The sequence below is a fragment of the Lolium perenne genome, chromosome 4 (assembly GCF_019359855.2).
Source record: "Lolium perenne isolate Kyuss_39 chromosome 4, Kyuss_2.0, whole genome shotgun sequence".
Classification (NCBI taxonomy): domain Eukaryota; kingdom Viridiplantae; phylum Streptophyta; class Magnoliopsida; order Poales; family Poaceae; genus Lolium; species Lolium perenne.
In genome coordinates this window covers 356850029-356874169 of record NC_067247.2, presented here as the reverse complement: position 1 = coordinate 356874169, position 24141 = coordinate 356850029, and the positions used below count along the sequence as shown (strand labels likewise).

Below are 24141 nucleotides of genomic sequence, written 5' to 3'. Positions count from 1 at the left end.
GGTACAGCAAAACTTACATAAGAACATATTGCAAGCATTATAAGACTCTACACTGTCTTCCTTGTTGTTCAAACACTTCACTAGAAAATATCTAGACCTTAGAGAGACCAATCATGCAAACCAAATTTCAACAAGCTCTATGTAGTTCTTCATTAATAGGTGCAAAGTACATGATGCAAGATCTTAAACATGATCTAATTGAGCACAACAATTGCCAAGTATCAAATTATTCAAGACAATATACCATTTACCACATGAAGCATTTTCTAATTCCAACCATATAACAATGAACGAAGCAGTTTCAACCTTCGCCATGAACATTAAAGCATAATTAAGAACACAAGTGTTCCATATGAAAAAGTGGAGCGTGTCTTTCTCCCACAAAAAGAATGCTAGGATCCGAGTTTATTCAAACAAAAACAAAAATAAAAACAAACAGACGCTCCAAGTAAAGCACATAAGATGTGATGGAATAAAAATATAGTTTCACTAGAGGTGACCTGATAAGTTGTCGATGAAGAAGGGGATGCCTTGGGCATCCCCAAGCTTAGATGCTTGAGTCTTCTTGAAATATGCAGGGATGAACCACGGGGGCATCCCCAAGCTTAGACTTTCACTCTTCTTGATCATATTAATTGTATCATCCTCCTCTCTTGATCCTTGAAAACTTCCTCCACACCAAACTCAAAACAAACTCATTAGAGGGTTAGTGCATAATCAAAAATTCACATATTCAGAGGTGACATAATCATTCTTAACACTTCTGGACATTGCACAAAGCTACTGAAAGTTAATGGAACAAAGAAATCCATCAAACATAGCAAAAGAGGCAATGCGAAATAAAAGGCAGAATCTGTCAAAACAGAACAGTCCGTAAAGACGAATTTTTCTGGGGCACTTAACTTGCTCAGATGAAAAAACTCAAATTGAATGAAAGTTGCGTACATATCTGAGGATCACGCACGTAAATTGGCAGAATTTTCTGAGTTACCTACAGACGGGGCTGCTCAATTTCGTGACAGTAAGAAATATGTTTCTTGCAGTGTGTCTTGATCTCCCCGGCAACGGCGCCAGAAAAAGAGCTTGATGCGTGCAATTACACACGTCCGTTGGGAACCCCAAGAGGAAGGTGTGATGCGTATAGAAGCAAGTTTTTCCTCAGTATGAAACCAAGGTTATCGAACCAGTAGGAGTCAAGGAGCACGTGAAGGTTGTTGGTGACGGAGTGTAGTGCGACGCAACACCAGGGATTCCGGCGCCAACGTGGAACCTGCACAACATAATCAAAGTACTTTGCCCCAACGTAACAGTGAGGTTGTCAATCTCACCGGCTTGCTGAAAACAAAGGATTAAACGTATGGTGTGGAAAATGATGTTTGTATGCGAAGAACAGTAGAGAACAAGTATTGCAGTAGATTGTATTCAGATGTAAAAGAATGGACCGGGGTCCACAATTTACTAGTGGTGTCTCTCCGATAAGATAACTAGCATGTTGGGTGAACAAATTACAGTTGGGCAATTGACAAATAGAGATGCACATACATATATCATGATGACTACTATGAGATTTAATCAGGGCATTACGACAAAGTACATAGACCGCTATCCAGCATGCATCTATGCCTAAAAAGTCCACCTTCGGGTTAGCATCCGCACCCCCGCCAGTATTAAGTTGCAAACAACAGACAATTGCATTAAGCATGGTGCGTAATGTAATCAACACAAATATCCTTAGACAAAGCATTGATGTTTTATCCCTAGTGGCAACATCACATCCACAACCTTAGAACTTTCTCACACGTCCCTGCATTCAATGGAGGCATGAACCCACTATCGAGCATAAATACTGCCTCTTGGAGTTACAAGTATCAACTTGGCCAGAGCCTCTACTAGCAACGGAGAGCATGCAAGAACATAAACAACACATATATGATAGATTGATAATCAACTTGACATAGTATTCAATATTCATCGGATCCCAACAAACACAACATGTAGCATTACAAATAGACGATCTTGATCATGATAGGCAGCTCACAAGATCTAACATGATAGCACAATGAGGATAAGACAACCATCTAGCTACTGCTATGGACCCATAGTCCAAGGATGAACTACTCACACATCAATCCGGAGGCGATCATGGTGATGAAGAGTCCTCCGGGAGATGATTCCCCTCTCCGGCAGGGTGCCGGAGGCGATCTCCTGAATCCCCCGAGATGGGATTGGCGGCGGCGTCTCTGGAAGGTTTTCCGTATCGTGGCTCTCGGTACAGGTGTTTTCGCGACGAAGGCTTTAAGTAGGCGGAAGGGTAGGGTTGGAGGCGGCGCGGGGGCCCCACACCATAGGGCGGCGCGGGCTCCCCTCTGGCCGCGCGGCCCTATGGTGGCGGCACCTCGTCGCCCCACTTCGTATCCCTTTCGGTCTTCTGGAAGCTTCGTGGAAAAATAAGACCCTGGGCGTTGATTTCGTCCAATTCCGAGAATATTTCCTTTGTAGGATTTCTGAAACCAAAAACAGCAGAAAACAGCAACTGGCGCTTCGCCATCTTGTCAATAGGTTAGTGCCGGAAAATGCATAATAATGATGTAAAGTATGTATAAAACATGTGAGTATTTTTCATAAAAGTAGCATGGAACATAAGAAATTATAGATACGTTTGAGACGTATCAGAGTTCCAATTCCTTTGGCGCCCTTCATGTCGAAGCGATTGAGCATGTCTTGGGGATATTTTGCTTGATTGATGAAGGTGCCTTGTCCCATTTGCTTGATCTCAAACCCAAGGAAGTACTTGAGTTCACCCATCATTGACATCTCAAACCTATTTGTCATCAACACAGCAAACTCATCATTGAATTTTGTGTTAGTCGAGCCAAATATGATGTCATCTACATAGAGTTGGCATATGAAAAGCTCCCCATTGACTTTCTTAGTAAAAAGAGTGGGATCAATTTTCCCCACTTCGAAACCACGGTCTTCAAGCAACTCCTTTAGGTGCTCATACCAAGCTCTAGGAGCTTGTTTGAGTCCATATAGGGCCTTTTTGAGCTTGAAGACATGGTCCGGGAAATGGGGGTCCTCGAATCCCGGGGGTTGCTTCACATACACCTCCTCATGTAGAGGACCATTAAGAAAAGCACTCTTAACATCCATTTGTTGCAACTTGAAGCCATGATGAGAGGCAAAGGCCAAAAGGATACGGATGGACTCAAGCCTTGCAACGGGTGCAAAGGTTTCACCAAAGTCCACGCCTTCGACTTGAGAATAGCCTTGTGCCACCAATCTTGCTTTGTTGCGGATGACCATGCCATGTTCATCTTGCTTGTTCTTGAAGACCCATTTGGTGCCAATAACATTGCGGCAATGATCGGGTCGCTTCATGAGAGTCCACACATCATTCCTCTTGAAGTTGTTGAGTTCCTCTTGCATCGCATTCAACCAATCGGGATCTTTAAGAGCTTCATCAACTTTGAGTGGTTCCACCATAGAGACAAAGACGTGGTGCTCACAAAAGCTTGCTAGTTGTCTCCGGGTAGTTACTTTGCTCTTTAGATCACCAATGACATTACTCAAAGAATGGGACTTCAGGCGCAAGTGTCTTGCAATAGGATCTTCACGGCGAGTGACGGCTAAAGGAGTAGATTCATGTGGGTCCTCTTGGCTTTCATCACGGTTTAGGTCCTCGCCTTGACCTTCATTGTTGTTGAGGTGGACATCATCATCATGAGATCCGGATGCCTCGGGGGTACTAGGAGTGGTATTGTCCATATAGATCATCCCCGAACCATTCGGAGAAGAACTTGAAGCTTGGCCTTGGTCACTTGATGTCGGTTGTTGTTGTAGATGAGCTTGTGGTGAGTGTTGTTCTTGAGATTGCGGTAGATGTTGTTCTTGAGCTTGTTGGGGTGAGCTTGTACTTGATTGTTGTTGTAGATGTTGAGGTTGAACTTGAGGTTGTGGTAGAGGTTGGCTTGCATTTGTAAGATCAACGGAAGAAGCTTGGCCTTGTGGTGTAGATGGCTCAACTTGGGTGGAACTTGGTCCTTCCCCGGTACTCATAGAAGGTAGCTCTTGAGGTCGGCGAACGCCAACACCCATCCTTCCTATGGCATCCAGGGGAATTGCATCTCCTTTCTCACAAGAAGCACTTCGCTCCTCCAAAGACCTATCATCTTCATCGAATGTCACGTCACAAGATTCTACAACCCGCCCATTTGACTTGTTGAAGACTCTATAGGCGTGAGAATCCGTAGCATAGCCAACGAAAATTCCTTCTTGAGCTCTTGAATCAAACTTGGATAGACGTGTGTCTTTGACAAGCACATAGCATTTGCATCCGAAAACCTTGAAGTATGACACATTGGGCTTGTTTCCGGTGAGAATCTCATATGGTGTCTTCTCTAGGCCTTTGCGAAAGTAGAGACGATTAGTAGCATGGCATGCGGTAGAGATAGCTTCCGCCTAAAAATTGTAGTTGGACTTGTACTCCATCATCGATCATGGTTCGAGCGGCTTCGATCAAGGTTCGATTCTTCCTTTCGGCGACCCCATTTTGTTGGGGAGTATATGGCGTGGAGTATTGGTGTGGGATTCCTTCTTCGCCGAGGAAGTCATCCAAAGTATAGTTCTTGAACTCCGTTCCATTGTCGCTCCTTATTGCGAGGATCTTGTTGTCATACTTGCGTTGAACTTGATTGGCAAACTCCATCATGGTCCGTTGAGTCTCACTCTTGTACTTGAAGAAGAATACCCAACAATAACGTGAATAGTCATCAACGATGACGAGGCAATACTTGTTTCCTCCAAGACTTTCATGAGACGGTGGACCAAAGAGATCAACATGTAAGAGCTCCAAGCATCTTGTGGTAGAGATGATAGTCTTGGCCTTGTGAGGAGCTCCATGCATTTTTCCTTGTACGCAAGCCCTACAAACACGATCTTTACAAAAAGAGACATCTTCTTTTAGTCCGAGAATGTGGCCACCCTTGTGGAGACTTTGCAAAGTCCTCATGTTGACATGGGCTAGTCGGCGATGCCATAACCAACCCTTGTCACCTTTGGCGAATAGGCAAAGAGCGGAAGATGTTGTCTTTCCGGAGAAGTCAACAACATATAATCCGTTCTCTACATATCCAACAAAAGCTACACGGAGTGTCTTGCTCCACAAGAGGACTGATACGTATCAAACGTATCTATAATTTCTTATGTTCCATGCTAGTTTTATGACAATACCTACATGTTTTGTTCATACTTTATGATGTTTTGATGCGTTTTCCGGAACTAACCTATTAACAAGATGCCGAAGTGCCAGTTCCTGTTTTCTGTTGTTTTTGGTTCCAGAAAGGCTGTTCGGGCAATATTCTCGGAATTCGATGAAACGAAGACCCAACATCTTATTTTTCCCGGAACCTTCCAGAAAGTCAGAGGGGGACCAGAGGGGTGCCCTGGGGGCCCCACACGTGGTGGCGGCGCGGCCCAAGGGGGGGGGGCCTCTAGTGTGGGGAGGCCCCATGGCCCCTCCGACTCCGCCTCTTCGCCTATAAGATGCCTCCTGACCTAAAACATCGACACCGATTGACGAAACACCCGAAAACCTTCCAGAGCCGCCGCCATCGCGAAACTCCAATTCGGGGGACAGAAGTCTCTGTTCCGGCACCCTGCTGGGACGGGGAATTGCCCCCGGAAGCCATCTCCACCGCCATCTTCACCGCCATCGCTGTCTCCATGATGAGGAGGGAGTAGTTCTCCCCCGGGGCTGAGGGCTCTACCGGTAGCTATGTGGTTAATCTCTCTCTGTACCCCAATACAATGATCTCATGAATTGCTTTGCATGATTGAGATCCATATGATGAGCTTTGTATCACTATTAGTCTATGTGCTACTCTTGTGATGTTATTAAAGTAGTCTATTCCTCCTTCACGGTGTAATGGTGACAGTGTGTGCATCGTGTAGTACTTGGCGTAGGTTATGATCATAATCTCTTGTAGGTTATGGAGTTAATTATTACTATGATAGTATTGATGTGATTTATTCCCCCTTCATAGTGTAAACGTGACAGTGTGTATGCTATGTTAGTACTCGGTTTAGATTGCAAAGATCTATTATGCTCTAAGGTTACTTAAACATGAATATCGAATGTTGTGGAGCTTGTTAACTCCGGCATTGAGGTGCTCTTGTAGCCCTACGCAACGAATGGTGTTCATTATCAAATAAGAGTATATGTAGCACAAAGCAAGAGAACTTATTTGTTATGTGATCAATGTTGAGAGTGTCCACTAGTGAAAGTATGATCCCTAGGCCTTGTTTCCAATACTGCAAACACCGCTTATTTACTGTTCTGTTGCATGTTTACTCGCTGCCATATTTTATTCAGATTGTTATTACCACTCATATACATCCATACTACTTGTATTTCACTATCTCTTCGCCGAACTAGTGCACCTATACATCTGACAAGTGTATTAGGTGTGTTGGGGACACAAGAGACTTCTTGTATCGTGATTGCAGGGTTGCTTGAGAGGGATATCTTTGACCTCTTCCTCCCTGAGTTCGATAAACCTTGGGTGATCCACTTAAGGGAAACTTGCTGCTGTTCTACAAACCTCTGCTCTTGGAGGCCCAACACTGTCTACAGGAATAGAAGCGTGCGTAGACATCAAGCTATTTTCTGGCGCCGTTGCCAGGGAGGAAAGGTAAAAGGCACTGACACTCTGGTCCCAGGTAACTAAGTTATTTTCTGGTGCCGTTGTAAGTGCTCGAAGCTATTTCCTTTAGATCCTGCAATTGCACCTTTTTGTTTCTTGTTTTTATTTTCACTAGTTAGGCATAATGGAAAACAACAAAAAAATTGGTGTGCTTCTTAATCTTTTTCCTAATTTAGAATTGTTTGATGCGAAAATTAAAAAACCTATGGAACCTTATTTGCATGATAGTAGCAATGTTATTAGTATGAATGCAATTACTGCTAATGCTATGGAGAAGTCTAAGCTTGGGGAAGCTAGTTTTTGTGATCTTTTTAGCTTCCCATCTTTAGGGGAGAAAATTTGCTCTGATAATACTTTATCTCCCATATGCGATAACTCTAATGATGCTTGTGATATTTTAAATCCACCTACTGAAAGTATTCCATATAAAATCCCTATGAAAATTATTGAACGTGTTATGGATAACCGCTATGAAGGGGATGGAACTATCCATCCTGGAGATCATTTACTGTTTTTGCATGAATTATGCGGGTTATTCAAGTGTGCAGGTATCTCTATGGATGAAGTGAAGAAGAAACTATTCTCTATGTCGCTGTCTGGTAAAGCGGCGCATTGGTACAAATTGCTGAAGAATGGGGACTCTCTTGATTGGAAGGATATTGTGCCTCTATTTTATTCTAAAGTCTATCCTCCAAGTGAAATTCACAAAGACCGGAGCCGCATATATAATTTCTGGCCTCATGATGGAGAGAGTATTGCCCAAGCATGGGGAAGATTGAAGTCTTTAATGCTCAAATGCCCCACTCATGAGCTTCCTGGTAATATCATCATTGATAATTTCTATGCAAGACTTTCTTTTCAAGATAAAACCTTGCTGGATACTACTTGTTCTGGATCATTCACGCGCAACAAAGAAGATTTTAAAAGGGACCTTCTTGATCGGATTGAGGAGAACGCGGAAGATTGGGAAAACGACAAAGGTAGAGAGTCAGGTATAAATTATGATTATGAATGCATTAAAACTTTTATGGATACTGGTGAATTTCGAAATATGAGTGCTACCTATGGTCTTGACTCTCAAGTTGCTGCAAATCTTTATAAAGCTTTTGCCTCTCATTTTGAATTGCCTAGGAAGAATTTTCATAAGTGTCATGAACCTTTTAAAGAGGCTTGTATGAAGGATGAAATTGTTGTTAATGATTGCAATAAACATGCCCAAACTTCTGAAAATACTATTTCTTATAAGCATGTTAATTTTTGTGGAATGCATAGACCCTGTGGAATTAATCAAATCAAAGATGAATATTGTATCCACCATATGAATGAAAAAACTAGAAAGTGGTCTAGGGCTCTAGATGATCTTGGTAAAAAAGTTTGTGTCCTCTATCCTTTTATTTGTGAACTTTGCCATAGAGTGGGTCATTTTAATTTTCAATGCTCCTCCAATGATAATTTGAACCCCATGAGTGCTGCAAATTTGTATTGTGATGATGAAGTTACTCCTAATCAGCATGATGAACTTACTTTATTTTTGTGGTGTGAAGAGTTATCAAGAAAAATCTCTTTATTACATATGAGTGATCTTGATATTGATGATGTCCTGCATGGGTGTCTTTCTTATTGCATTGATAATTGCCATGCAAATACTTACATACAAAATATTTTAGAATACGACACTTTGCCAAAATATGATAGGACCTCTGTGTGTTTTGAACTCATTAATGAAAAGGTGGAATCCTCCCAAGTTTCTTCTATTGTTTCTGGAAATAAAATAGGTTATGTGGAGAAGCCTCTCATCAAGCCTCTCCCTCCTAAAGAAAGGAACGAGGAGAATGAGAAGAAGAAGAAGAAGAAGAAGAAGAAGAAGGGAACGAAGAAGAAGAAGAAGAAGAAGAAGAAGAAGGGAAATAAAAAGAAAGAGGTAACGACATATCCCCGCGTATATGAGATAACGATAGGTAACCGTAAGTATGTTGCTCCTGATGATTATTATGATAATGAATCTGAGTACAATGATCTTCCTATGCCCTTTACCTACATTAGTGATCATGATTTGAAAGAGCACACTACTTTTGATATTGCAAATCTCTGGGAAACTAATTCTGAAAATGATGATGTTAATAATTGCCATAGTATCAGTACTATCCATGCTTTCTCCCATAATGATATAGAAAGCTCTAAGCTTGGGGATGAGGTGTTTGAAAATCCTTTTGCTACTGATCATTATATGTTTGATACATCTCCTTCTAGTAACGATGATGGTATGGTCACAGATGAACATATTGTGAAAGATAACTATTCTATTTCTTATGATGACACTGTGCCTCCAATCTTTGATGATTATTATAAAGAATGCTATGATATAGGTTATAACTATCCTTATGAAACTTGTCATAGTTATGATTGGGTTGCCAAAAACAATTCCCTTAGTATGCAACTTGTTTACCATGTTCAAATTCTTGATAATGATCTTGCTCCAATTACTATTAATGAGAAGAATTCTTCTTATGCCAAAATTAATGATACTTTTATGCATATGAACCATGATAAGAATGTTTTAAGTGATGGTTATATTGTGGATTTCATCAATGATGCTACTGAAAGTTATTATGAGAGAGGGAAACATGGTTATATGCATCTTAATAATATTAAGTTTCCCCTCTTTATGTTGAGAATTTTGAAGTTGCGCTTGTGTTGCCTTCCTATGCTTGTCACTTTGTTCTTCTTGAATTTATTTGTGTACAAGATTCCTTTTTATAGGAAGTGGGTTAGGCTTAAATGTGTTTTGAATTTGCTTCTTGATGCTCTCTTTTGCTTCAACTCTTATTTCTTGCGAGTGCATCATTAAAATTACTGAGCCCATCTTAATGGCTATAAAGAAAGCACTTCTTGGGAGATAACCCATGTGTTTATTTTACTACAGTACTTTTGTTTTATATTTGAGTCTTGGAAGTTGTTACTACTGTAGCAACCTCTCCTTATCTTATTTTATTGCATTGTTGTGCCAAGTAAAGTCTTTGATAGTAGAGTTGATACTAGATTTGGATTACTGCGCAGAAACAGATTTCTGTCTGTCACGAATTTGGGCAGGGTTCTCTGTAGGTAACTCAGAAAAATCTGCCAGTTTACGTGCGTGATCCTCAGATATGTACGCAACTTTCATTCAATTTGAGCTTTTTCATCTGAGCAAGTTAAGTGCCTCTGGAAAATTCGTCTTTACGGACTGTTCTGTTTTGACAGATTCTGCCTTTTATTTCGCATTGCCTCTTTTGCTATGTTTGATGGATTTCTTTGTTCCATTAACTTCCAGTAGCTTTGGGCAATGTCCAGAAGTGTTAAGAATGATTGTGTCACCTCTAAACATGTGAATTTTTGATTATACACTAACCCTCTAATGAGTTTGTTTTGAGTTTGGTGTGGAGGAAGTTTTCAAGGGTCAAGAGAGGAGGATGATATACTATGATCAAGAAGAGTGAAAAGTCTAAGCTTGGGGATGCCCCCGTGGCTCATCCCTGCATATTTCAAGAAGACTCAAGCATCTAAGCTTGGGGATGCCCAAGGCATCCCCTTCTTCATCAACAATTTATCAGGTTTCTTCTCTTGAAACTATATTTTTATTCGGTCACATCTTATGCACTTTACTTGGAGCGTCTGTTTGTTTTTGTTTTGTTTGAATAAGTTCACCCTTGTGTGGGAGAGAGACACGCTCCGCTCATTCATACGAACACATGTGTTCTTAGCTTTACTTTTAATGTTCATGGCGAAGGTTGAAAACTGCTTCGTTAATTGTTATATGGTTGGAAACAGAAAATGCTACATGTGGTAATTGGTATAATGTCTTGAATAATTTGATACTTGGCAATTGTTGTGCTCATATAGATCATGTTTAAGCTCTTGCATCATGTACTTTGCACCTATTAATGAAGAGCTACATAGAGCTTGTTAAAATTTGGTTTGCATGATTGGTCTCTCTAAGTCTAGATATTTTCTGGTTAAGGTGTTTGAACAACAAAGAAGACGATGTAAAGTCTTATAATGCTTACAATACGTTCATATGTGAGTCTTGCTGCACCGTTTTATACTTGAGTTTGCTTCAAACAACCTTGCTAGCCTAGCCTTGTATTGAGAGGGATTCTTCTCGTGCATCCAAATCCTTGAGCCAAAAACTATGCCATTTGTGTCCACCATACCTACCTACTACATGGTATTTCTCCGCCATTCCAAAGTAAATTGCTTGAGTGCTATCTTTAAACAATTCAAAAGTTATTACCTCTTATTTGTGTCAATGTTTTATAGCTCATGAGGAAGTATGTGGTGTTTATCTTTCAATCTTGTTGGGCAACTTTCACCAATGGATTTGTGGCTTCATCCGCTTATCCAATAATTTTGCAAAAAGAGCTGGCAATGGGGTTCCCAGCCCCGAATTAATTAACTTTCATAAAGTTACAAATAGACACTCCTCCATGGTATGTGATTGTTGGTCGGCACCCGAGGATTCGGTTAGCCATGGCTTGAGAAAGCAAAGGTGGGGAGGAGTGTCATCTAAATAAAACTAAAATAAAAAGGCACTCCTTCATGGTATGAGATTGTTGGCAGGCACCCGAGGATTCGGTTAGCCATGGTTTGTGAAAGCAAGGTTGGAAGGAGTGCCACCCAAAAATAAAATTTCATGGGAGCCGCTCTTTGAAAGTCTATCTGGCAAGGGGGTTAGAGTGCCCACTACCATTCGTTGACAACAACAAACACCTCTCAAAACTTTACTTTTTATGCTCTCTTTATGTTTTCAAAATAAAAGCTCTAGCACAAATATAGCAATCCATGCTTCCCTCTGCGAAGGGCCATTCTTCTACTTTATTGTTGAGTCAGTTTACCTATTCTTTCTATCTTAGAAGCAAACACTTGTATAAACTGTGTGCATTGATTCTTACATGTTTACCTATTGCACTTGTTATATTACTTTATGTTGACAACTATCCATGAGATATACATGTTACAAGTTGAAAGCAATTGCTGAAACTTAATCATCCTTTGTGTTGCTTCAATGCCTTCTACTAAGAATTTATTGCTTATGAGTTAACTGTTATGCAAGTCTTATTGATGCTTGTCTTGAAAGTACTATTCATGAAAAGTCTTTGCTATATGATTCAGTTGTTTATTCATTGTCTTCATCATTGCTTTGAATCGCTGCATTCATCTCATATGCTTTACAATAATGTTGATCAAGATTATGTTGGTAGCATGTCACTTAAGAAATTATCATTGTTATCGTTTACCTACTCGAGGGCGAGTAGGAACTAAGCTTGGGGATGCTTGATACGTCTCAAACGTATCTATAATTTCTTATGTTCCATGCTAGTTTTATGACAATACCTACATGTTTTGTTCATACTTTATGATGTTTTGATGCGTTTTCCGGAACTAACCTATTAACAAGATGCCGAAGTGCCAGTTCCTGTTTTCTGTTGTTTTTGGTTCCAGAAAGGCTGTTTGGGCAATATTCTCGGAATTCGACGAAACGAAGACCCAACATCTTATTTTTCCCGGAACCTTCCAGAAAGTCAGAGGGGGACCAGAGGGGTGCCATGGGGGCCCCACATGTGGTGGCGGCGCGGCCCAAGGGGGGCGCCCCCTAGTGTGGGGAGGCCCCGTGGCCCCTCCGACTCCGCCTCTTCGCCTATAAGATGCCTCCTGACCTAAAACATCGACACCGATTGACGAAACACCCGAAAACCTTCCAGAGCCGCCGCCATCGCGAAACTCCAATTCGGGGGACAGAAGTCTCTGTTCCGGCACCCTGCCGGGACGGGGAATTGCCCCCGGAAGCCATCTCCACCGCCATCTTCACCGCCATCGCTGTCTCCATGATGAGGAGGGAGTAGTTCTCCCCCGGGGCTGAGGGCTCTACCGGTAGCTATGTGGTTAATCTCTCTCTCTGTACCCCAATACAATGATCTCATGAATTGCTTTGCATGATTGAGATCCATATGATGAGCTTTGTATCACTATTAGTCTATGTGCTACTCTTGTGATGTTATTAAAGTAGTCTATTCCTCCTTCACGGTGTAATGGTGACAGTGTGTGCATCGTGTAGTACTTGGCGTAGGTTATGATCATAATCTCTTGTAGGTTATGGAGTTAATTATTACTATGATAGTATTGATGTGATTTAATCCCCCTTCATAGTGTAAAGGTGACAGTGTGTATGCTATGTTAGTACTCGGTTTAGATTGCAAAGATCTATTATGCTCTAAGGTTACTTAAACATGAATATCGAATGTTGTGGAGCTTGTTAACTCCGGCATTGAGGTTCTCTTGTAGCCCTACGCAACGAATGGTGTTCATTATCAAACAAGAGTATATGTAGCACAAAGGAAGAGAACTTATTTATTATGTGATCAATTTTGAGAGTGTCCACTAGTGAAAGTATGATCCCTAGGCCTTGTTTCCAATACTGCAAACACCGCTTATTTACTGTTCTGTTGCATGTTTACTCGCTGCCATATTTTATTCAGATTGTTATTACCACTCATATACATCCATACTACTTGTATTTCACTATCTCTTCGCCGAACTAGTGCACCTATACATCTGACAAGTGTATTAGGTGTGTTGGGGACACAAGAGACTTCTTGTATCGTGATTGCAGGGTTGCTTGAGAGGGATATCTTTGACCTCTTCCTCCCTGAGTTCGATAAACCTTGGGTGATCCACTTAAGGGAAACTTGCTGCTGTTCTACAAACCTCTGCTCTTGGAGGCCCAACACTGTCTACAGGAATAGAAGCGTGCGTAGACATCAAGGACCACCATATGTTCATCAAAGAAAGTACATAGACCCATGCGAGCAATTTGATGAACGGAGAGTAAGTTGTAACCAAGGGTCTCGAGAAGGAGGACATTCACAAGTGAGATGTCGGGTGTTACCACCACCTTGCCAAGACCCAATACCTTAGAGCACGTGTTGTCGCCATATGATACGGTAGAGTAGGAAGGCTCGAGGTCGACAACAATATTCTTGCTTCCGGTCATATGACTTGTGGCTCCACTATCAACCACCCATTTAGCACCACCGGAAGCATAGTCCTCTGATGTCTACGCACGCTTCTATTCCTGTAGACAGTGTTGGGCCTCCAAGAGCAGAGGTTTGTAGAACAGCAGCAAGTTTCCCTTAAGTGGATCACCCAAGGTTTATCGAACTCAGGGAGGAAGAGGTCAAAGATATCCCTCTCAAGCAACCCTGCAATCACGATACAAGAAGTCTCTTGTGTCCCCAACACACCTAATACACTTGTCAGATGTATAGGTGCACTAGTTCGGCGAAGAGATAGTGAAATACAAGTAGTATGGATGTATATGAGTGGTAATAGCAATCTGAATAAAATATGGCAGCGAGTAAACATGCAGTGGAACAGTAAACAAACAGTGACCTCCCTCGGCACTGGCACCAGAAAATAGCTTGCTAGTGTGCAGTTGACGTGGGAGATAGGAATCTTTGTGGTGTAACTTATACGGAAACAAGGCCTAGGGATCATACTTTCACTAGTGGACACTCTCAACATTGATCACATAATAAATAAGTTCTCTTCCTTTGTGCTACATATACTCTTGTTTGATAATAAACACCATTCGTTGTGTAGGGCTTCTAGAGCACCTCAATGCCGGAGTTAACAAGCTCCACAACATTCGATATTCATGTTTAAGTAACCTTTAGAGCATAATAGATCTTTGCAATTTAAACCGAGTACTAACATAGCATACACACTGTCACCTTTACACTATGAAGGGGGAATAGATCACATCAATACTATCATAGTAATAATTAACTCCATAACCTACAAGAGATTATGATCATAACCTACGCCAAGAACTACACGATTCACACACTGTCACCATTACACCATGAAGGAGGAATAGACTACTTTAATAACATCACAAGAGTAGCACATAGACCAATAGTGATACAAAGCTCATCATATGGATCTCAATCATGCAAAGCAATTCATGAGATCATTGTATTGGGGTACAGAGAGAGATATTAACCACATAGCTACCGGTAGAGCCCTCAGCCCCGGGGGAGAACTACTCCCTCCTCATCATAGGAGACAGCAGCGGTGATGAAGATGGCGGTGATGTCGATGGAGATGCCTTCCGGGGGCACTTCCCCGTCCCGGCGGCGTGCCGGAACAGAGACTTCTGTCCCCCGAATCTTGGCTTCGCGATGGCGGCGGCTGCGTAACTTTTCTCGTCCTGTGGCTTTTTCTTTTAGGGTTTTCGCGACGGAGTCCTTAAGTAGGCGGAAGGGCAGCCTCGGAGGGGCCCTGGTGGGGCCACACAATAGGGGGGCACGCCCAGCCCTTGGCCACGCCGCCCTGGCGTGTGGGCCCCCCTGGCTCCCCTCTGGTCTCTCTCCGGTGTTCTGGAAGCTTCGTGGAAAAATAAGATACTGGGCGTTGATTTCATCCAATTCCGAGAATATTTCCTTACTAGGATTTCTGAAACCAAAAACAGCAGAAAACATGAACTGGCACTTCGGCATCTCGTCAATAGGTTAGTTCCGGAAAATGCATAAATATGACATAAATTGTGTATAAACATGTAGGTATTGTCATAAAACAAGCATGGAACATAAGAAATTATCGATACGTTGGAGACGTATCAGTATCCCCAAGCTTAGTTCCTACTCGTCCTCGAGTAGGTAAACGATAACAAAGATAATTTCTGAAGTGACATGCTACCAACATAATCTTGATCCAATAATGATGTAAAACATGTGAACTGAGATCAAATCACTCAAAGCAAATGTCTATATTGATATAAGAGATGATAATGCAAGAGTTAAACAAGCTAGAAGTTTTCATGAACTATTGCTTCAAAGACATGAAACCGTACAAAGTTCATTAAAGATGTGTTAAGTATTCAGCGTAGAAGTTCTATCCTTCATTACAAGCATCAAGTAAATTTTCACAACATAAGAAGGATTCAGTCAAGTAAACATAAACATGAACGTCATGAATCAACTGTTTCGAAGTCTACTCAACCGGTGAGCGCAAGCATTTGGTATTAGCACCAGGATGTTATGGCATAAAGAACGTTAATGGGGGTTTGGAAGGCCAAATGGAAGAAAGTCTTACAAAGCTATAAGTGATTATTAGACAAGAGGAAGTCTTATAATCGAAGCTATGCAAGGAGTAGTGATTGCCATGCAACGGATGCACATAGAGCTATATGTGTATGAAAGCTCTCCAATGGTACTAGTGGGAGTGCATCCAACTTGGTTGCTCACGAAGACCTAGAGCACTTTTGAGGAAGCTCATCATTGGAATATACAACCCAAGTTCTATAGTGTAAATTCCCCCACATAGTTATACTAGTAAAACATGAAAACTCTCTCATATGGAGTGTAGGTGCTAAACATGAGCACAAGTGATGACTATGAATACTGCAGGTGCTAAAACATGAGCACAAGTGTGGATAAAAGATAGTAATGCTGCCCCCTTTTTCTTTATTCTCTTTTTTTTCTTTTTCTTTTCTATTTTTTTCTTTCTTTTCTTTTTCTCTTTTTGATGGCCTCCATGGCTCTTTTCACTTTTAGGGGCAACATCCTAATATGACAACACGCTTTTTGGTACAAATAACTCATAATGAATAAAACACGATGTATGAAACTGTATGCCTCTGCCAGTGTAGCAGGATGTGCAATGATCTAGCGTAACATGGGTAAACCACACATCAGCTGTATAGAATCATGCAAAGCAATATAAAGAATAATAAATGACAACATGTAATGTAAAATGGAAGTTGCATGGCAATATATCTCGGAACAGCTATGGAAATGCTGTGGTAGGTAGGTATGGTAGCTGTTTTGAGGAGATGTATGGGCTTATGTGTAGGAGAACAAGGGAAAGTCCTCCCACGGGTTTGGATGTATCGGCGAAGTATGCACGATTCTCAATGTGAGCAAAAGTCAATGCACAGTACCGAAGAGGCTAGCAAATATGGATGGTGGAAGTGCCAAAAACCGTAGCTTAACATTAGTCAAAAAGAACTCACAAGCTTATTGCAAACATCTAGCAGGTTCAACATTAAGAGCATGATTAAAATTTCACTGACCTTCAGCACAACTTAGTTATTACGATGAACCTTTAGACATGGAAAGCTATCAAGTCCAACTACACCTTCAACTATTTAAGTAGAGTTTGTAGTACGACACAAGCTTAAAGACAACAATCCACTACTAATTTTAACTTATTTATCCAGCAAGCTTTACCATCTAAATACCTCAAAACGTTTGCAAAGAATCAAGTTATCAAAGCTCAATGATCTACAAGATTATGCAAGTGTTTCATTATACCACTACCACATGCAACATTTCCTTAACCAACCGAATGACAATGAACGAAGCAGTTTTCAACCTTCGCCATGAACATTAAAAGCTAAGAACACATGTGTTCATACGAACCAGCGGAGCGTGTCTCTCTCCCACACAAGGATGAACTTATTCGAACAAAAAATAAAATAAAAACAAACAGACGCTCGAAGTAAAGTACATAAGATGTGACCGAATAAAAATATAGTTTCACTAGAAGTGACCTGATAAGTTGTCGATGAAGAAGGGGATGCCTTGGGCATCCCCAAGCTTAGATGCTTGAGTCTTCTTGAAATATGTAGGGATGAACCACGGGGGCATCCCCAAGCTTAGACTTTTCACTCTTCTTGATCACATTATATCATCCTCTTCTCTTGACCCTTGAAAACTTCCTCCACACCAAACTCAAAACAAACTCATTAGAGGGTTAGTGCATAATCAAAAATTCACATGTTCAGAGGTAACACAATCATTCTTAACACTTCTGGACATTGCCCAAAGCTACTGGAAGTTAATGGAACAAAGAAATCCATCCAACATAGCAAAAGAGGCAATGCGAAATAAAAGGCAGAATCTGTCAAAACAGAACAGTCCGTAAAGATGAATTTTTAAGAGGCACTTAACAGGCTCAGATGAAAAAGCTCAAATTGAATGAAAGTTGCATACATATCGGAGGATCACGCACGTAAATTGGCAGAATTTTCTGAGTTACCTACAGACGGGGCTGCTCAATTCCGTGACAGTAAGAAATTTGTTTCTGCGCAGTAATCTAAATCTAGTATCAACCTTATTATCAAAGACTTTACTTGGCACAACAATGCAATAAAATAAAGATAAGGAGAGGTAGCTACAGTAGTAACAACTTTCAAGACTCAAATATAAAACAAAAGTGCTGTAGTAAAATAAACACATGGGTTATCTCCCAAGAAGTGCTTTCTTTATAGCCATTAAGATGAGCTCAGTAATTTCAATGATGCACTTGCAAGAAATAGTAGTTGAAGCAAAAGAGAGCATCAAGAAGCAAATTCAAAACACATTTAAGTCTAACCCACTTCCTATGAAAAGGAATCTTGTAAATAAACAAATTCATGAAGAGCAAAGTGACAAGCATAGGAAGATAAAACACGAGTAACTTCAAAAATTTCAGCATATAGAGAGGTGTTTTAGTAACATGAAAATTTCTACCACCATATTTTCCTCTCTCATAAAGATTTTCAGTAGCATCATGAACAAACTCAACAATATAACTATCACATGAAGCATTCTTATTCTCATGCATAAAATAATTACTACTCCCAACATAAGCATAGTCATTCTTATTAATTGTAGTGGGAGCAAATTCAACAAAGTAGCTATCATTATTATTCTCATCAAGTGTAGGAGGCATAGTATAATCATAATAAAATTTACTCTCCATAGTAGGCGGCACCAAAAGACCACTATCATTATAATCATCATAAATAGGAGGCAAAGTATCATCAAAGAAAATTTTCTCCTCAATGCTTGGGGGACTAAAAATGTCATGCTCATCAAAACCAGCTTCCCCAAGCTTAGAATTTTCCATATCATTAGCAACAATGGTGTTCAAAGCGTTCATACTAATATCATTGCTACTAGCATGCAAATAAGATTCCATAGGTTTTTTAATTTTCGCAGCAAACAATCCATGTCTTAACTCAGGAAATAGCTTAAAAAGCTCACAGTTGCTTTCCATTATGCCTAACTAGTGAACAAGAAACAAAAAGACGCAATTGCAGAATCTAAAGGAGATACCTTCGAGCACTTTGTTATCACCAGAATTTGACCGAGTCAGAGGTGGGCCGCGATCAAGATGGGCTTAAAGATTACACATGGAAGAATATACCTGAATCGGCCTTATGTGCAACGTTTGGGCTAGTGTGCCCGTGTATCTGTAATATAGTAGATCGCATCTTAGATTAAAAGATAGAGTTTTACCCGTGCACGGTTAGGTGCACGCCTGAATTAGAAAGTCCCCTGGACTATAAATATGTATCTAGGGTTTATGAAATAAACAACAACCAACGTTCACCACAAATCAATCTCGGCGCATCGCCAACTCCTTCGTCTCGAGGGTTTCTACCGGTAAGCATCATGCTGCCTAGATCGCATCTTGCGATCTAGGCAGCACAAGCTTATTTCGTTGTTCATGCGTTGCTCGTACTGAAGCCTTTTTGATGGCGAGCAACGTAGTTATCTTAGATGTGTTAGGGTTAGCATTGTTCTTCGTATCATATGCTGTCGTAGTGCAACCCTTGCATATCTAGCCGCCCTTACACCTATCTTAGGTGTAGGGCGGCACCCCGCTTGATCATTATTTAGTAGATCCGATCCGTTACGGTTGCTCCTTGTTCTTCAAGGATTAGTTTAATATCTGCAATAGTTAGGCCTTACAAAGGGTTGGAGGATCCAGCGACGCGTAGGGTGTCGTTTGCTAGCCCTAGACAGGATGTTCCGAGGATCAACCTCGTGTTGGTTTTTAGGCCTTGTCTAGGACCGGCTTACGATCACCGTACGTGACCGCGAGGCCCAATCGTGAGTAGGATGATCCGATTATGCGGTGAAAACCCTAAATCGTCGTAGATCGCTTTAGCTTTATCTTGATCAAGCAGGACCACCATATATTCGTGCACCTTGTACGAATCATGGGTGGATCGGCTCCTTGAGCCGATTCACAGGATAACCTGAGAGCCGATCGAGGCTCGTATTTAATGTTTACGTGTATGCCATGCAGGAAACTAAGCGAGGCATCTCCATCACCTTCCTGACCAGGTATAGGTCAGGTGGCACGCCCTTGCACCAGCATCGGACGTGCGTACCAGAGGCTTTGCGGGCCATCGCTCGGAGGGACCAGGGCCAGCCGCAGCCCTAAGTTGTTCCCGGCTCTACTGTGTTGCCCGTCGTTGCTCGCCGGTGGGTTTCTGACCGCAACACATTCTGGCACGCCCGGTGGGACAAGCTTCGTCATCAACCACATCGCCATCTACATCTGAGATGGCGGACGGCACCCCAGTCACGTACGAGGATCTGACCGACGAGCTCAAGAAGAAGTATGACGAGGTCAAAGCAATCCTCGAAGCCGACCTCATCGGCTCTTTTCACGTAACCCGTTCACATGGCATCAGGTGGAAGGGGTTCTCGCCTGATGGTGCGCTCAATGGGATAGACCTCTCTGCCCCGTCAGAAGAACGCACCAGGTCCCTACGTCAGGAGATCAACTACATGGTGGCTCACTCGCTGCACCGCCACTCTGAGAACCTGGTGAACACTTTGGAGCGTGTCGCTCTCCGGGTGATCCAGGAGATCATGAGGCACCAGTACTCTCCGTCAGGACCAGCTCTCGGGACACACCAAGGAGAGATGCCACTCCAGTCCCATCCACCACTGCCATTTACGTTGGCAGCACCAGAAGTGCCGAATTCACCGGCATTCGTCGTCTACAAGATCGGTGGTGACCCTAGTGACTGCCAGTTCTTGCATGAGGCGCCTAAGGAGATCCCTCACGGGTACATGTGCACATACGTGCCAGACTGCGGTAACTGGGCACTCACAAACCAGGCCGCGACAGCAGGGACTTCTGGGAAAGCAGGAGGAACGTCAGCGACAGATCTTGAGAAGCAGACGTGGCTAGCTAAATATGCCACCCCGACGAACCTCCAGAGCTCAGCTCCTGCAGTTGGCTCAGAGCTGGAAAAGCAAGCATGGCTGGCTAAGTACGCCACCCCGGCGAATCTTCAGAGTTCGACTCCTGCAGCCAGCACCGCGGATCAGATCAGCACGATCCTGAGGGACCAGTTCGGCATGGTGCCGAAAAGGAGGACAATCGGCTATTCCAAGCCGTACCCCGATGAATACGAGTTGGTCCCGCTACCACCCAAGTATCGGCTCCCTGACTTCTCCAAGTTCAGTGGATCAGATGGTTCCAGCTCCATCGAGCATGTGAGCCGATATTTGGCACAGCTAGGAACGGCCTCAGCGTCGGATCCACTGCGCGTGAGGTTCTTCGCACAGTCCCTCACGGGATCGGCTTTCGGGTGGTACACTTCGTTGCTACCGGATTCGATCCGGACTTGGAAACAGTTGGAAGAACAGTTCCATATGCAGTTTCACTCAGAAGCTTCGGAGGCCGGCATTGCCGATCTAGCACAGATACGTCAGAAGCGTGGAGAAACTGTGGCAGAATACATCCAGCGCTTCAGAAATCTAAGGAACCGATGCTATTCGGCTCGTGTGACTGAAAAAGAAGCAGTCGAGTTGGCAGTGGTGGGCCTTGCCTCACAAATCAAGGATATGGCTTCCCAAGCAGACTACCCTTCACTGGCGCACATGGTTCAGAAACTGTCGGCATATGAACAGCGCCACCCGGACTTGTACCAGGACAAATTCAAGCGTGCGGTAGTCCTGGTTGAGGCGGATGAAGACGAAGGCTTTGCGGGAGATCAAGAGGTAGCAGTGGCTGAATGGACTCGGGGGGCAACCCCCGTGTCCTGCAAATGGGTTAAGCCACCAGGTCCGCCCAGAGGGTTTGATTTTGACGTGACCAAAACTGAGCAAATCTTCGACCTCCTACTCAAGGAAAAGCAGTTGAAGATACCCGAAGGCCTCAAATTCCCCACGGTACAGGAGCTGAACGGAAAGCCATACTGCAAATGGCATAACTCGCTCTCCCATGCCACCAACGACTGCAGGGTGTGGCATCAGCAGATCCAAATGGCGATAGAACAAGGACGTCCGATTTTCAACCAGTACGCCATGAAGGTCGACACTCACCCCTTCCCCGCCGTTAACATGGTGGAGTGCACTTATCCTGAAGGTTGCCAGCCAGGATCCTCGTTCAGTATCAACATGGTAGGACCTGGGCACCACTCTGGCAAGGATGGAGACAAGGGCAGCTGCTCTCGTAGCAAGGACACAGAGGAGGCCGCTCCACGCGATCGGCTCCGTCACGATGGCAAGCGCTACGTCACAGAGGGAGAAGTGAAGAACATAAGATATCAGCGACCCCTCTCTGATCACCTCCTCAATAAGTATGTGAGTCAGTATGACCAACGCCGACGATCCAGCGGTGATGATGATAGAGACCGTCTGGCTAGGGACGCCAGGAGACATCGTCGGCATGATCGCAATGAGGAGGAGTATGAGCGCCGTGCCAAAGAACAATCAAGGGAGCAAAACGACAAAGATAGGCACTGGGACTGCCCCTTCTTCAGACACTGTTGGGATTCAGGAATGAGCCGATTGCCTACAATCGGCAATTGCCCAGAATGTAACCAGAAGAAGAAGGAGGAAGCCAACGTGTCCGTGTTCCAACGCTTAGGGCCTCTCCCGCCTCGAAGCAAACACGCTGAGTCCCCTCGGATGGAAGATCTCAAGGATTTGGAAGACGAGGGAGAAGAAGAAGAAGACAGGTACCACCGGCCAAGGTGGTGCCCTGATGGACTCAGTCGTTCCCAAAAGCGTAGGGTTCAGCGATTGCGTGGCTTGGAGGAAGCCGAAAGGTTATACCTGCATACGCTAAGAAAGGCGCGGCCTGATCTGGCCGCGAAAATTCAGAGAACCCTGGATGAAGAGGGTCGACCACGGAAAATGGAGTGGCGCCCCAAGCAAAGGAAAGCCGATGATGATACATCGGCTGGCACAAACATGGTGCTCATCCTTCCGACGGAGCTTAGTGCTCCAGGATTACAAGAGGCACCCAATTTGGACGACTGCGAGCGCATCAACGTGACGAAGGGAAGGGTTAGGCTGGTTTTATCCACTGGCCTGACCGTGTAGCACGAGCAAACCGATAAGCAGATGTGGCGAGGCCGATCCTTGGGATCGGCCCCCAAAGGTATATGAAGGAAAAGCACAACGCCTTCATTGAACACTTCGATCGATATGGAGGCCGATTCCAGCAATCGGCCAAAATTATCCTCACCACATGTTCTGCGTGTGTTCAACATCAATCTATTTGGCAGCGGTTTTACGTCGGCTGATGAGTTAAGAAGAATCAACATTGGTTCTACCAGAGCCGATGTGCAAATGCGGTGCCTTGGCTAAACTACAGAGCCGATATCTGCAGTTACCTGACAGATTCGGCTCGGGGGGCACCTAGTCAGATGAACATGGGTGCAGTGTGCAGTGAAACATTGGGGGCCGATTAGAAAAATCGGCCAGTAAAAAAATTTTTATATACTCATAGTGGGTATACAGCCGATGCACAGACATCGACTTTAGAATAAAAAGCCGATGCATGGCCATCGACTCAAGAGGTACAGCTGATATAAGCAGAAGCCCGATGGAGCAGTTGTTGAGTTACAAGGAGAGGCTCTACTGGATGAATTCCTTCTCAAGACCTCCAACTCCTTCTGCAAGACTTCAAGTTCAGCAGTGCCAGTGTAAGCATGCAGATCAGGTTAAGGGTGAGTCCAACAAAGGGAGCATACCTATCCTAGAAGCATGAGCACAGCCGATAACGAATCAAGCGGCTATGGCATTTTTGCCTGGCGTGGATTAAGGTGGCGGCTTGGTCGATGTCACTTTCAGAGGTTGTTGCGTCCAGAGTCTTGGAGGGTATCAGAAATTCAGAACATCCTCACCGGAAGTTGCATCAGTCTGCCAAAGATGAGGAGCCGAGCTGATCAGCAAGGCGCAAAGGATTGAACTAGGAGGAGTCGGAAAGCCATTATGTTAAGGCTTCTTAAGTTCAAGGTACGAATTTGCTGATCTTTCCGAACCCTTTCAGTGCGTCGGTTCTTTGGGCGTAAGCTTCCCTGCCACGTTTTGATGGGAGCTGAAGAGGCTCGGGGGGCAACTCGCCCGAAAAGTTCTTGGCCCTGGAGAGCCAATTTGGTTGGAATTGGCTGGCTCTACATCGCAACTGTCCTGAAGAGTGGTGCTTTTGTTACAGAGTTATCAGTTTCAGCATCCAAGCTGATTCAGCGACAGTTCCAGGGTTCTCTTAAAGATGCCTGCTCAAGACCAAATCGCAGGCCTGCTGCGATCGGCTGTGCCAAATGCTGTCGTCATCGGCCTGTCTCGCAGATTATCGTGAGAGACCGATGCGTTGCCAT

At 43.4% G+C, this 24141-nt stretch overlaps 1 protein-coding gene across 1 annotated transcript in view; it reads left to right on the top strand.

The window, feature by feature from the left end:
- The window catches only part of LOC139830280 (uncharacterized), an 80470-nt gene extending 56761 nt beyond the window's left edge, over window positions 1–23709 (top strand). Inside the window, exon 5 of the mRNA XM_071818287.1 lies at window positions 23587–23709. Within this exon, the coding sequence (XP_071674388.1) occupies window positions 23587–23709 (123 nt within the window). The remainder of the gene's footprint in view (window positions 1–23586) is intronic.
- Window positions 23710–24141: the final 432 nt, after the last annotated feature.